At 39.2% G+C, this 13,183-nt stretch overlaps 1 protein-coding gene across 2 annotated transcripts in view; it reads left to right on the plus strand.

Annotated features, from left to right (window-relative positions):
- Positions 1-13,183, plus strand: part of MOXD1 (monooxygenase DBH like 1) — a 53,019-nt gene that overhangs the window by 15,264 nt on the left and 24,572 nt on the right. For both annotated transcript variants that reach the window (XM_069787314.1, XM_069787313.1), the window contains exons 3-4: positions 415-582; positions 709-792. In XM_069787314.1, the coding sequence (XP_069643415.1) occupies positions 415-582; positions 709-792 (252 nt within the window). The remainder of the gene's footprint in view (positions 1-414; positions 583-708; positions 793-13,183) is intronic.

Genomic DNA, 13,183 nt, shown 5'->3' on the forward strand with positions numbered 1-13,183 from the left:
CTTTACAGAGCTGAGCCTGGAAAAGGTTTTGGGGGGAAACCTTCTGAATGCTGGCCAAATAAGTGATATGTCTAGAAGAAAAATTTTCATGCATTTCGTTGGTTACCTCTTTATGGCTCTGTTCTGCTATTTGCAGATATGATTTAAATTCACGACTTTAGTGAAGGAATCCATCAGAGACAGATTCAACTTCTGCATATCTCCAATGAACCCTAAGAGTATAAAACATTATTAATTTTATAGGCAAAATTGTGTCAGTAGGTGACTGCTCCTCTGGTATACATTGTCATTTTTCAAATACAGCAACACCTACATCATATCTATAATAGGATTTATGTGAACTATGTAAGGAAGATATTATTCCTATTCCTTATGGACTTTTTGGTTTGTGGTTTGTTTTGGTTTTTGTTTTAGGAGAGCACGGTGCGAGTAATATGGGCCTACCACCACAAAGACATGGGAGAAGCAGGTCAAAATTACCATGGGTCTAATCGTGGTACAAAGAGTCTACGTTTACTGAATCCTGAGAAAGAAGAAGTCTTATCTGCCTCTTTGCCATACTTTGACTTGACAAACAAAGACGTAAGTTACTCCGGGTTTTGGGTTTATGTGGAGTTGGGGATAAGGTGGCAGCCAAAGCTTTGGGCTTCCGCAGCAAGGTAATGTGACTTTTATAATATGGTGTTCTTGCCCTTTTTATTAAGACAGGTGCCTGTACCAGATAAAGATACAACATATTGGTGCCAAATGTTTAAGATTCCTGTACAACATGAAAAGCATCATGTGACGAAGGTGAGTGATTCAGACCGAGCAAATTTAGAGGAGCTCAGATAACGATTATGCTTCAAATCAGTTCTTGCACTTTTGAAATTTGTTTCACTGCTTACTGGAATGAAAGCAAGACCTCTTGTCTGTCTTCACAAACATGGGTCAAGTGTATGTGTATGTGTGCCCAGGACCCGATTCTGGTATGCCCTGACAACCGGCATGTACGGTGACAGAGCTCCTTCCTTTCTCTTGCCCTATGTCCTCTCTCCCTTAAGAAGATGAGGTTGAAAATTGTTTCTGTCTGTAAACATTTCTGGCAAAGACTTAAGTAAAATTGTCTAAAAGCATGTTCCATCAAGTTTCTGCTTTTATATAGGAATTTAATGAATTTCTTTTAACAGACAGTAATTTTAGATTAAAAAATAATTAAATGGTGAAGTTTGTTCAAATAAAGGGCCAAGTTCTTATTTGATTCCAGTCACCTCTCTTGTGATGGCCAAGCTCTTATTTGATTCCAGTCACCTCTCTTGTGATGACCACAGTGGAGTTATGCCACGCTACATCACGTGAGCACAGACTCCGTTATCTTCGCTGTGTAAAAGCCAAATATTATGAAAAAAGAGATGGATGTTGTAGTTTATTTAAACATTAAAATGAAACCTGTAAACATCCACACAAGGTTCAGTGGGATCCAAGGTGATTTCAAAACCCACATGCATAAACATGTTTTCCTGTAACACATTTTCTAACTTTTCTTTCAGTTTGGAACGGAAAGCTTTAAGAGTGCTGGGGAAAAGACAGTTCTCACATTCCTTCCCAGGAGCAATATACTGAAAACCTCCTAAAAGAACAACTTATTATTATTGTTCTAAACTGCTTAAGATAGCACAGTGAGATAGCTCTGGCCCCCATTTTTACCTTTCTTTGAACCCATGAATTAAGTATACATTTCTGTTCCATTTTTTGGATTATTGTCATTCATATTTCTCCAATGCATTCAGTAAGACTGAAATTTTAAATTAACTCAGAGAACTTAACATGTGATCTCCAGTGTATGTCTGAGAAATACCTATAGTTATCCTGAAATACTGTGCATTTCTGCACTTTATCAGAATGAAGAATTGCAAGGTCCAAATTTCTGCCTTCAGGTACTGGATCTTTAATCACATTTGAAATTTGTGACAGCTACTTTCACAGATCTGTATGAAAAGCAGAATTTGCTTGTAATACAGTATGTTTGTTGGGATTCCTAGCTTTCTGCTTTCAAGTGAGAGAGCTTCAGAATGGTAGTATCAGAATCGTGCTTTCCATGTTAAGTTTGGTGGAAGTTGTAGATACATGCTGTTTTGCTAAAAAGTTCTCTGGAAGTATTTATTATTTATAGTTTCTGAATTTATTTTTTAAATGTTTTGCCTGACTGCATATGCAGTTATTCATTTAAAAAAAAATTGTGGTTGATTGAAGCTGAAACATGATTTTAGCTCAGAAATACACTGACTAGTGTTCTTTCAGAATAGTTTTATATTCTTTATTTTTATGATGATGTATAAAGAATATTATAATTTTAGAAATCATATTTTGAAACCAGCAATTTATTTGTTTTTTATAAAGTTAAACATTAGAGTAGAATCCTTAGCAATTTTCCACCTTCAGAAAAGCAAACAAATTTCATCTTGCCACTTAAAAAAAGTTTAGAGAGAGAAAAAAGATTACAAAAAGAGAGAAGAATTATGTAGGAACACTTCCTTAGCATTTCTTTTCAGGGGCACAACTTATATTTTCATATATGTGACTTTTGTAGATGACACCTAGAGGGTTGTTGTGGAATTATATCTATGCACTCCTGCAAACTGATTAAACATTTCCTAAAGCCTACTGATACACAAAGGATGGGGCTTATGGCTACTCAGGAGGATATTAGCTATGCAAACAAAGATTGAATTTCACAAAAGGAGGACAGATGAATTAGTTGGCCTGATCAAACTGTCTGTGTTAGTTAAATACTTACACAGATGTTGATTCTGGATTCCTTCTGTAGCACTATTTTCATACAAACCTACACATCTCATTTTTACAGACAGAAAAAAAGTTTAGAAAATGGTACAGATTTGTCTCTGGTATAATTCAGTCTACTTAAGTAGCGTACATGTGAGCTGACTTTGGCCATTTCTGTCCTCCTGTATGATTTTGTGGAGCACTCAAGAGCAGTTCAGCCCTTGTTGGACAATGTGTGCCATCAGCACCATGGAAGTGTGTGCTAAGCTGTGCATTATGTGTAGATCTGCTGATGATCTGGAGTCTCAAGTAGGTGCAATGGCCACAATAAGAATTTTTTTCATACTGTTCAGCTGTTCTCTGTCATTCCTTTCTTCCTGAAAATTGCTCTGAGTGTTTTGTAATAACGTATTTTTTTAAATATCAGTTTCACCAGGAAAGCACAACATTTTAATGAAGGAGACAGTGTGCAAAAAAATTAGACCTATCATTAAAGGTAGAGGCCAAGACTTCTAATCATCTCTGGTTAACGAATGCCAGATTCTGAATACAGATTCCGAATTAAAAAGGATTTTTTAACTTCCATTGACCGTGCATTATTTTAAAAAACAGTAACTATATGCTGTCAGGCAGAACATATTCAAAGCATTTACAAATATATTTTGTAAATACAATCTAGTGGTGCAACAGCTGGGTAAGTGAGAACACTTGGTCTTAGGGTGCATCTCCAGTAGTGTTTTAGTTTGGATGAGAAGCACGCTTCTGAAGTGAATCTTCAAGATTTTCTTGCTTACTTCGGCGTGGTTACTGCCATGGAGCAGCCATGGAGCTCGTGAACTGAAACCCTTTCGGTGAAACTCAACCGGAGGGTGCGTGCCAGGAGCACATCAGAAGTCCCCCAGGTGGAAACGGGCCATCGGTCCATGGGACCAGACCGGCGCTTGTACAAATAAAACATTTCTGATGCTGCATAGTGAGGATGCCCAGAACACGTCCTTTTCCTCTTTTGTGCTTTTTCTTCTCATGGAAAAAGAAGTCCCCCAAATTGAATGACTGTCTGGGCAATGAGAAACTTTTTTTTCAGATGTCCCAGTAATGCTGCCTTTGCCTTCCTGGTAGCTCAGGTGCGGTCCTCCACCTGATGGCTTGCATGAGCAAGCTTGTGATTTGAAGTGAATCAAAAGCCTTGTCTGGGTAGTGACTGCAAGGCCTGGGTTCTTCTGTTAGCATAAGATAAAGGAATAACTAGCATAAGAGATCTCAAAACCAGTCGAAGGTAAATTATGTAAGGCCTTATGTCTTTTCTTTCACTTTACATAATATTCATGCTACTTTCCAAGAACCTCAGGTAATGAGAAACAGCGTATTTTCATTGACTCTTCTTGATCAAGCTGCACTACATGACATGTAAATTGTGCAAGAGATAAGATTGTAATCTTGTGTTAATCTCATAGGTAGAATAAGGACATGGATAAGTAATTTCTCGTCATGCTGCATTTACTAATGGAGAGCAGAGCTTCACTGCGATAACAGGGCATCCAGCCAGGGTTGGGACTTCTCTGTTTAATCTTCCTTTGTTTCATATCTTTTGCAGCTTCTTCCCTAGGGAAGAGATTGTGTCTTCCTACATGTTCCTACAATGCCTTCTGTTACGAGATCTTCTCTGATGCCTCTGGGAACTCCCGAAGAAATAACTCATAGTAACATTATGCCTGCTAAGAAATAAAACAAAATAAGATGATTTCTCAATAGCTGGGCATAATAGTGATAAGAGTTACCCAGATTACAACCCATACCAGGCACCGAGCTGGTTTTGTGCATCACTCCTCAGCTTCAAGCTGCCTCCCTGGCTGAGTGGTGGCTGCTTGAAAATGTGCTTAAACTTCTTCAGGTTTTCCCTCCCGTATGTTTTTTTGTTAACAGAACCAATTATCGGGGTAATAGGTCAATTTTGAAAGTAACAATATGCAGAACAGATGAAAGGGATTGCTGGGAGGTAATAGCAGGCAATCGCCTGTCTTCAAATCAGCTGTTTGCAGGATGGCTCTGCGGTGGTCCTGGAGCGATGGACCCTGGCTGCTCCTTACATGGGAGAGTGCCCGTTGCTGCCTGGCTGCAAACTCCTCCTGCAGCTACGTGTGCCTCGGCCTCTTTTGCTGCTTTGAGCTTCAGGCCGTGGTATGTACCTCAGGCTCGCTACCCTAGGGACTTTTATTTTTCTCACATACGGAAGTTAGCCGGCAGCTTTCTCAGAAGTAGCTTGCTTAGAAAAAAAAAGCATTCCATTTATTAGCCCAGACTTTCTGGAGATGGGTTTAAGGTTTTTTCTTGCTGGGATTTTTGCAGCTCTTCTTTGTAAATATCGTTACTCTGGCTGGTCCTGAACGTGCCTCTTAATCACATCCCTAAAGCAAGTTCTCTGGTTTCACTGACTGCACCTGGGGAAGGACCTCTGCTCTGGCAGGACCTCTCAGCGGGAGGGAGGGGGGACCCGCTGGTGGAGCAGACACGCAGGCATGTCCGTGCACCGACCTCTGCATGAAAAGGTTTCTGTCTCCCAGCTGAAGCCACGCCGAGGGCAGCTCCCTGGGTGTGGAGAGCCCTCGCGGGCAGAGTCCCTGCCGCGCCGGGGCTGGCAGAGCAGAGGGGCTTACCCGGAGGAGCACACGCTGAAAAGGGGCGTCTCTGCAGCAACCCCCCTCTTGTCAATTGCCCGTTTTAAAAGTCTCTTTCTTATTGCTCTTTCAGTTTAAAATCAAAAAAAGCAAGTTGTTCAGTGGCAGCACGCTGCTGCTTCTGAAATCCTTTAATTCTTGTACCGTCGAGAGGTCTGATTTTCATGGTTTTCAATGTGTGTGCTGACATGCCTCTCTGTACTTTCACAGTTTGTAAGGCTATTTGTTGATGATTGTTTTTTCCTGCCTATTTGCTGAATTTATTTCTTGCTTACTGTGAGCTGGCATCATGCAGACGTTTAGCAGTGGCATGAAAGTGAAAATTTGTTTCACATTCATAAGAAATACTTCCCACTATTTCAGTAAATACAGCTTTTGCTTTAAGTCCAAAGCTTGTTTTTACTGCTCTTTCTACTTGTGGTTCTACAGATACAGCTTTTTTTTATTACTGTCTTTAGCTTAGGTTTCAATACTCTGGCTTCTGTTAGTTTAATTTAATTGTATTGCTTATTAATATAACTGCATCTGCTAAAGATTCATTATTTTGGCTTCACATTAACCGCAGGTCTCCCATGTGCTCCACTGTTTTTTCTGCTGCAATTAAAAACCTTAAGATAGAGTATTTCCTCTACTGTCTCTAGATTTTTCTGTGAATTCTCTATACCTGTGGTCTCCCACTACACCTGACAAATTGTTTAATGCTGTGTGTAAACTTCTGAAAATTTACAGTATATATGGGTGAAGGAGTGGTATGTATATTCTACATGCCAGGCGTGCCATAATCGAGTTGTGTGAAGCTTTTCAGCTTCAGTGTATAGCATGTCTGTGCTAGTTTCAACACTCCATAAATTTTCCCTCTATATTTTCTTAATTTCTTTGAAATATACTGTGTTTTCCTCAGGGAAAGTAGTTCCCAGGCTTCAGTAGTAATAATCCCATAGGCAAAAACATGTCAGACATTGAATTTCACTATTAAGAGTAGGAAAAACAGTTTATGTAAAATAACAAATACAATTGGGTAGTAGGGTCATTTAGCTCTTTCTACATGTCTTTTCTTGAAGAGTTACTCATTTTCCTGCAGTTCTAAACTTTCTGGGTTTTTTTGAAACTAGTATAGTCAGAGGAAGTACTGGCAGAAGGGCTGCGATGTGGCTGTGCTCAAGAGCATAAAGTACCTCAGATTCTGTAAGAGAACTTTTTTAATGGGACACCCAGTTTTAGAGGGCATTTGGCGTTGGAAAGGAGGATAGTAGGTTGCATTTTTGTAAGCTCTTAAACATTTGGATTCCTGTATAAAGCACTCCTTTTGTGTCCATTATTTGAACCTGCTTATGAGACTGGAGTGAGCAGGTTTAGTGCTGCTGAAATGGGGAAGAAGCCCCACGCTGAGGATTAGGCTAGGTGGTCAAAATACAGTAGCTCTTAAGTACAATAAATTAAACTCGGGCAACACATTAAAGACAGTAAATTTCCAACCGCAAAGATGGGCTTCCTCTCATCTAAGTGGGCTTATCTACAGGTCTGAGCCAGCTGCTTAAATGACCTTACAGTGGCAAAAATAGGCATTTGTATCATCTTAGAAGACGTGTCTGAAATATGTGAGCTCAGGCATCCCCTGTTATGGCTCAGTCTCTCTCTATTGACAGATGAGAGAACCCAGATAACCAGCCTGTATTAGATATGTAGCTCTCGGATGGATGAAGCAGGGGAGACAGGTCCCACCAAAATGGTCAGGGGAGAGGAGAGATTGTGATAGGAGCAAAAATTGCAAAATAATACTTTTTTTTAATTTGCCTTTGGGAAAAATGGATTTTTCTCGACCACAACCTTGTGTAATTTTTTGGCACTAAACTTAAGATGTGACTAGTGAAAACAGGCCAAGCATATTTCCAGAAAAAACTTAATTATTGAGCATTAAATGAGAAGCGTTACATTGGGCATGTTTTTATATAAGCACCAAAGTTTTTCATTGTTGATCTCCTTAGGAAAGGGAGCCTCTTTTCAATTGAAGAAAGGCCTGTATTGGAGCACACCAGCAGCTGCTAGTTAATCTTCATGTTCAGTTTCAGGGCAATCTCTGATAAGGAAGTAAAAACTCAGAAAAAACTTGTTGCCAAGGGTAACTCTGCTTTTTGACAGTGGAATGCTTTAGTAATACCAAAGACCCCAGTGTGAAAATACAAAGGGACTCCAGTTTAAGAGACCGATTGATTGAAAGCCAGAAGGGCAGCTTGTAGCCTTCAGTACCTAAATGAGGGCACTGATTTTTAACTTGAGGGATACCAGACAGTAACTGCTTGTCATTCTCTGGCTTGAACTTTTATGTTTTGCTAAATGTGATAACTCCAGCAAATTGCATCATGCAGCCTGACATAAACAAATGTTCTGTATTTTCCTGTATGTTCCCCTGCAAAGCAATTTCGGCCTTGGTAAATTAGATTGGCAACCGAATGATATCTTACGCTGCAGAGCTTGTAAGCTATCTGCCCTTTGATCTGAAGGGCTGTCTCTTCAGTGCAAGCCTGAATTGGCCCATTAGGCTTTGCAGTGTTAAAGAATCGTATAACTGAACTGGCTGGAAATTAAGTTTCTGAAGCAACTGTCTTGGGAAATAACGGAAATACTGTCTTCTCTCATGTTCTGCTAAATTATTTCATATGTAAAATTATTTCATATATTATTTCATTCTGTGATCAAAGATGAAAATACATATGACCACAGATTTTACTGTCACACCAAACTTTATATTTTTTAGTGAAACATATTCTTATTTTGCGGTAGTCTTCTTTCGTTTCACTTGTAAATCTTTACAATAAGAATACTTAAACTATGCAGCTATTGCTGCATTATTTATTCCATACTTAGTATGCAAAAATAATTTACTTCACTTCTGTCATCAGCAAGCTTGAACATCTAGTTAATTTAATCCAGTTTCTTTGATTTTTCTTTTTTAAATTAAAACATCCGTCCATTATGGCAATATATTGACTATGCCAGCACGTGGTTGGAAGATATGTATTTTATGTGATTTTTCTGGTTAAATGAAAGTCGGAAGTTATGTAATTTCTAGTTACATACAAGTGTGAGATGACAGGAGCTTTAACTTAAAATATGACCAATAGTGAGCATGGAGAAGGGGAGGGTACAGTTTTTGTGAAGCTCTCTGTGTTTCACCTTCCAGTTCTGAGATGATTTGTGGGGTGATCTTCAGGAGAGGATTGCTATTGATTAACCCCATGTTGTCTTGTATCATGTCTCTTTCTTCTTCCTCATCCTTAGCTTTGTGTCTGGTTTTAGAGTAAGCCTGTGATTAGGTAGTGCACTGAAAAGATAAGAAAATTATGTCTAGGAATTGTCTGCGGCCAACTGATAAACGCTTCTTATCATAGCAGGTAGTAAAATATTTCAGAGTAGAATTGGGCCTTAGATGAGCAATTATAAAGCATCTTCTGTGCAAATAGCAGAACAGCAGGTTCATAGGTAGTAAAATCTGACTTGATGGGGCTTGCATGGTGTGAGGTGAGTGTCTGGATGGATCACAGAACAGACCTGCCTTGGTCCTGCTAGCGTCTTGGCATTGCTTCTTAAGATCAACTTTATAATTCAGACAAGTCACGTAGTAGCAGCATCTTAAGCAAACTTTCTGTAAGGCCACATTTAACTGCTGCAACGTAATTTAAATGGAGAAGAAATTTCATTTCTGATCTGTTTAAAGTGTTTCTCTTCTGTACTGGCCTCTCATTCTGCAACCCCAGCATCAGCTAGTGGGGTTAGTTCTCACCGAATGATGTTGTGATACCCTCTCCATCTCTGCTTCCACTTGCAATGCACAGTAGTCACAGCTATGTCCAGAGCATAGATTCGTTGACTCCCAGGGGTGAAATAGAAAGAAAGAACATTAATAACAGTGGAAAAATAGACAGACAATAGTCAGACAATACCACTCCACCACATCCACACATAGCATGCGTGACATCGAAATCCACGCAGATGACAACTGAACCACAGGTAGATGGTGAATAGTTTTGCTTTGCACCAAGACTGAGGTGAAGATTTACCTGGTATGAAAATAATTTGCATCTTAAATCTAACTAAAATACACAACCCCCAAACAACCCTAACCTGAGAAAACATAAGTATCTAAGCAGATTATTATAAACTGCAAACTAATGCTCTTTAGTCTCCTTTCTCCATCCTCTCATTTCAGTGACCTTTCTATTACTATCTCTTAAATTGCTTGGACTGAAACTGTGTCTTTCTGTTTTATGAAGTGCCAATTACACTTTTGGTTTCTAGAGAATTAATATAGTATAATTTTAATACAGTATTCTCAAGTGACTTCAAAGAATCAGGTCATCTGAAAATGGCCCTTGTTGTGTGACTTCATGGGTGCCGCTGAGGGGTGTTGAAGCACTGCACAAGGGTACCAGGATCTGGCTCGGGGTGAGAAAATGTGGAAATCGTAGTATTAATGTAGGCATTACCTAACTGCACTTATTCTGTAAGCCATCTCATGTTTGTATGTTAAGCCTGTAAATATAACTTTTTAGAGGGTTATGAGCAGTAGCTGCCAAGATTTGTTCTGCTGACTCAGGAGGCTGTGTCATGTCAAAATCATGAGACTTGTGCTTATTTTACCCCATGCTTTCCTTTCAGCTTTATGTGCCAGAGTGCCCAGGTTGGCGACTCCTGTATAAGCTCAGTATCTGAATGCCTAAGGTCTTTCTCATGTGTGTTCCCTTTCGGTAGTCCTTCACAGAAGTCAGCATTTCCTTGTCAGGAAACATGTTTCCTATCAGTATACCCCAATATGTGTAAAACAAGAAATGGACACGCTGTAAATTCTTACATGCTCTGTCATCGAGCAAAGCTGCGCATTCACTCCCAAGCAGGAGGAGAAACAGTACAATGCTATTAAGCTACACTATTGAAGGGAACGTTTTGCAGTTGTACAATAAAATAAAAGCCTCTTCCATTGCCATCTCGAAGAAATAGATAGACATTGCTGTGCATGAACGGTGATTTCATGAACAAAAGGGAGTACCTTTGTTGACTTCAGACTATTAAAGTTACATGTTCCTCTTGATATATATAAACTCTTTATAGACTACCATTTTGGCTTTAGATCTGAAACGTATTTTGTTACATATTACTTTATTGTGATGTTGTTTTCACAAGAAAGTAATGATGTTGCTGATTAATTGCTGATTAATTCTGCTTGGAGTGTGTCAACTGTGTTGAGAGACTATGGCCGCACTGAATACCGCAACCACTCTGCTGGTGTTTCTGCTGCTTAAGAGTGCAATGAGTGTATTGCCAGGAAGCGTAACTGAATGAAACATGTTTTTTCTTGACCTGAGCTTTTTATCAGATTGCTCCTCAGGGTTATACTTTTTAACTGTTACTAAATGAGTTATCTTAAATCTTCAGACATACCTCAGGCAGAAAAAAATGTTTTATGAATATTTCTTTGAGGTATACTTCTTTTGGATTTAGTTTAAATTACTGCATGCCTTTAAGGACTGAAACTCTTTGAGTGGCGGAGTTCCAGGTGATTAATTAGGAATAAGAATTTGGGAATGGACTTGATGGCAGAGAGAACAAGAAGCCCTAAATCCATCTCTAGTTCTCATTTGTAAATGTTTGGGTTTATTGGTTATTGTGTTGTTTGATTCCTCTCTCCTACTTAAAATATTTAAGTTGTTCTGCACACGGACCTGTAGAAATTCTGGACGTACAGGATAATCATTAGCAGTGGTATATGGGGACAGAAAGACTTGTGTGAATTTAGATATATAGCCTCCTCTCCAGGCCAACAGCACAGCAACAGTAACTTTTACCTGAAAGTATGTATTCTTTTCCAACAAAAATTCAGCAGCTTAAAACAGAGGTATGGTAATTACTTCTTAGTGTGGTATACTAATAAAACTTAAATAAGAGCCCTCATTGAACAATGCACTCACTGTGTTAACAAATCCTTTCTTCTTTACACCAAGAACAGGAAATATCTGTGCTTTGAATAAGGTTTTCCATTCATGTGGTAAGGACTTCACAGTGATGTTAGAATTTTTGTTATGCTTTTTAAAGTATACCCAAAGCCAGTTAAACCTAAATGCCCACAATACAGCTTAAATAAATAAATAAGTCAGCACTGTTGTTTCAACTTGGGATTATGTCCTGTATTTGAATCTCGCTTTGGAAAAAACCCCTCCACACATATTAAGGAGGAATCATGCAAATTTCAATGCCTTAAGTTGTATGGAACCTCTGGTTTTGGTCTGGAAAATTTCCATTGTCCAACGAAACCTTACCTAATCACATTATGGGGTTGGGGGTAGGGACGGTTGCTGTTTCTGGGCCTTTTTCTCATCTCCATCTCTTTTTTTTTATTATTAAAATATGAGAATCAAGATATGTCACTAACTATACAGGTTATATTTTCCTCCAGCTGGAAGATGTGAAAAATGTGTATGAAAATAATTTGGGTGAATATTTTGACATTTGAAGGACAACTCAAGTCAAGCAGTAATGCTCCCCGTTGTACATAGATGACCACTGGTGAACCAGGAACAGTGGCTTTACTCTGCCTCCTGCAATTCGGTCACCAAAAAATACACCTTTCTAAGTAGGCGGCACAGTATAAACTCTGAAGCACTTGGGACAGAGGGCGAGTTAAAGGGCTTTGTTGGTAATGATGGCTGAATTTAGGATCTGGATTGTACAGTGGGGAAAACAAATGGGCACTTAGCTGTGTATGTGCAAATGATACTGCTGATCTTGGGAAAGATTATGGCAGCTAGTCCATGCTAGGCTGCAGCCAGTTAAGCATTGGAGGTATCTCTTTCAGCTGTAACTATTCTGTGGCATTAATTTAATGCTTTCTGACAGATGGGGCGGGGTGGGGGCACTGGGAGGGTGGTCCCCGCTTGACCCCAGGATGCCTGAACTCCAGGCTGAAAGTCTGCAGCAGATTAGTGTCCCAGATGTGATGCTGGCCTAGGCAGGCTTTTCTGCTGATGTGAAATAGCTGTTAGGTTGTTAGGGTTAAAATCCTGGTCTGCCCTGGAGTCATGGACTTAGACGCCTACCCCAGCTCAGAGGCATATTTCCAGCTCTTGAGTTTTTGCTCAGCACACCTCTGGGTTGTGTGCAAGAAGCAATGTTAGTCAGCAAACGACTGGTGTTTTTCTTTCAGAACGTTCATATGAAAATAAAACCATATTATTATTGAGTTTTTTCTGGAATACATGGAGTTTTTTTCTGAAAAAGACCCAACTTTATTAAGCCAAGTATTCTAAGTATTTGCTTTTCTGAAGAAAAAATCTGAAACCTTAAAAGAGTTGGTTTAGATAAATATTTGTTCATTCCACAACTACACATTTGAAAAGCAGAAAAAACAAAATCAGAAAAAAACCTTGATGCTTCCTAATAAGAAGACATCATGTCTACCTTTTGAAGAGCTTTTCTAAATCAGACAAATATTTCAATATATGCGCATGGTACACATTTGTGAAAGAAGTACAAAGACTGGAGTAATCAGTAAGAAGGTAATAGTTCTTCCTGAGGATAAGTATAGAAAGCAGAGACCCTATAACTTTGTCTTCTGCTACAAAAATTCTCTCAGGTAAACTCAGCCAGTACTCGGTTTCACAACCATCACTTTTTGGTCTGAGTTAATCAGAGACATGGCAAGCTCGTATAAATAAAATAACCAACCACAGGCTAGAACCTCTCTTAGATGCAGC

Source organism: Haliaeetus albicilla, chromosome 7, assembly GCF_947461875.1.
Source record: "Haliaeetus albicilla chromosome 7, bHalAlb1.1, whole genome shotgun sequence".
Classification (NCBI taxonomy): Eukaryota; Metazoa; Chordata; class Aves; order Accipitriformes; family Accipitridae; genus Haliaeetus; species Haliaeetus albicilla.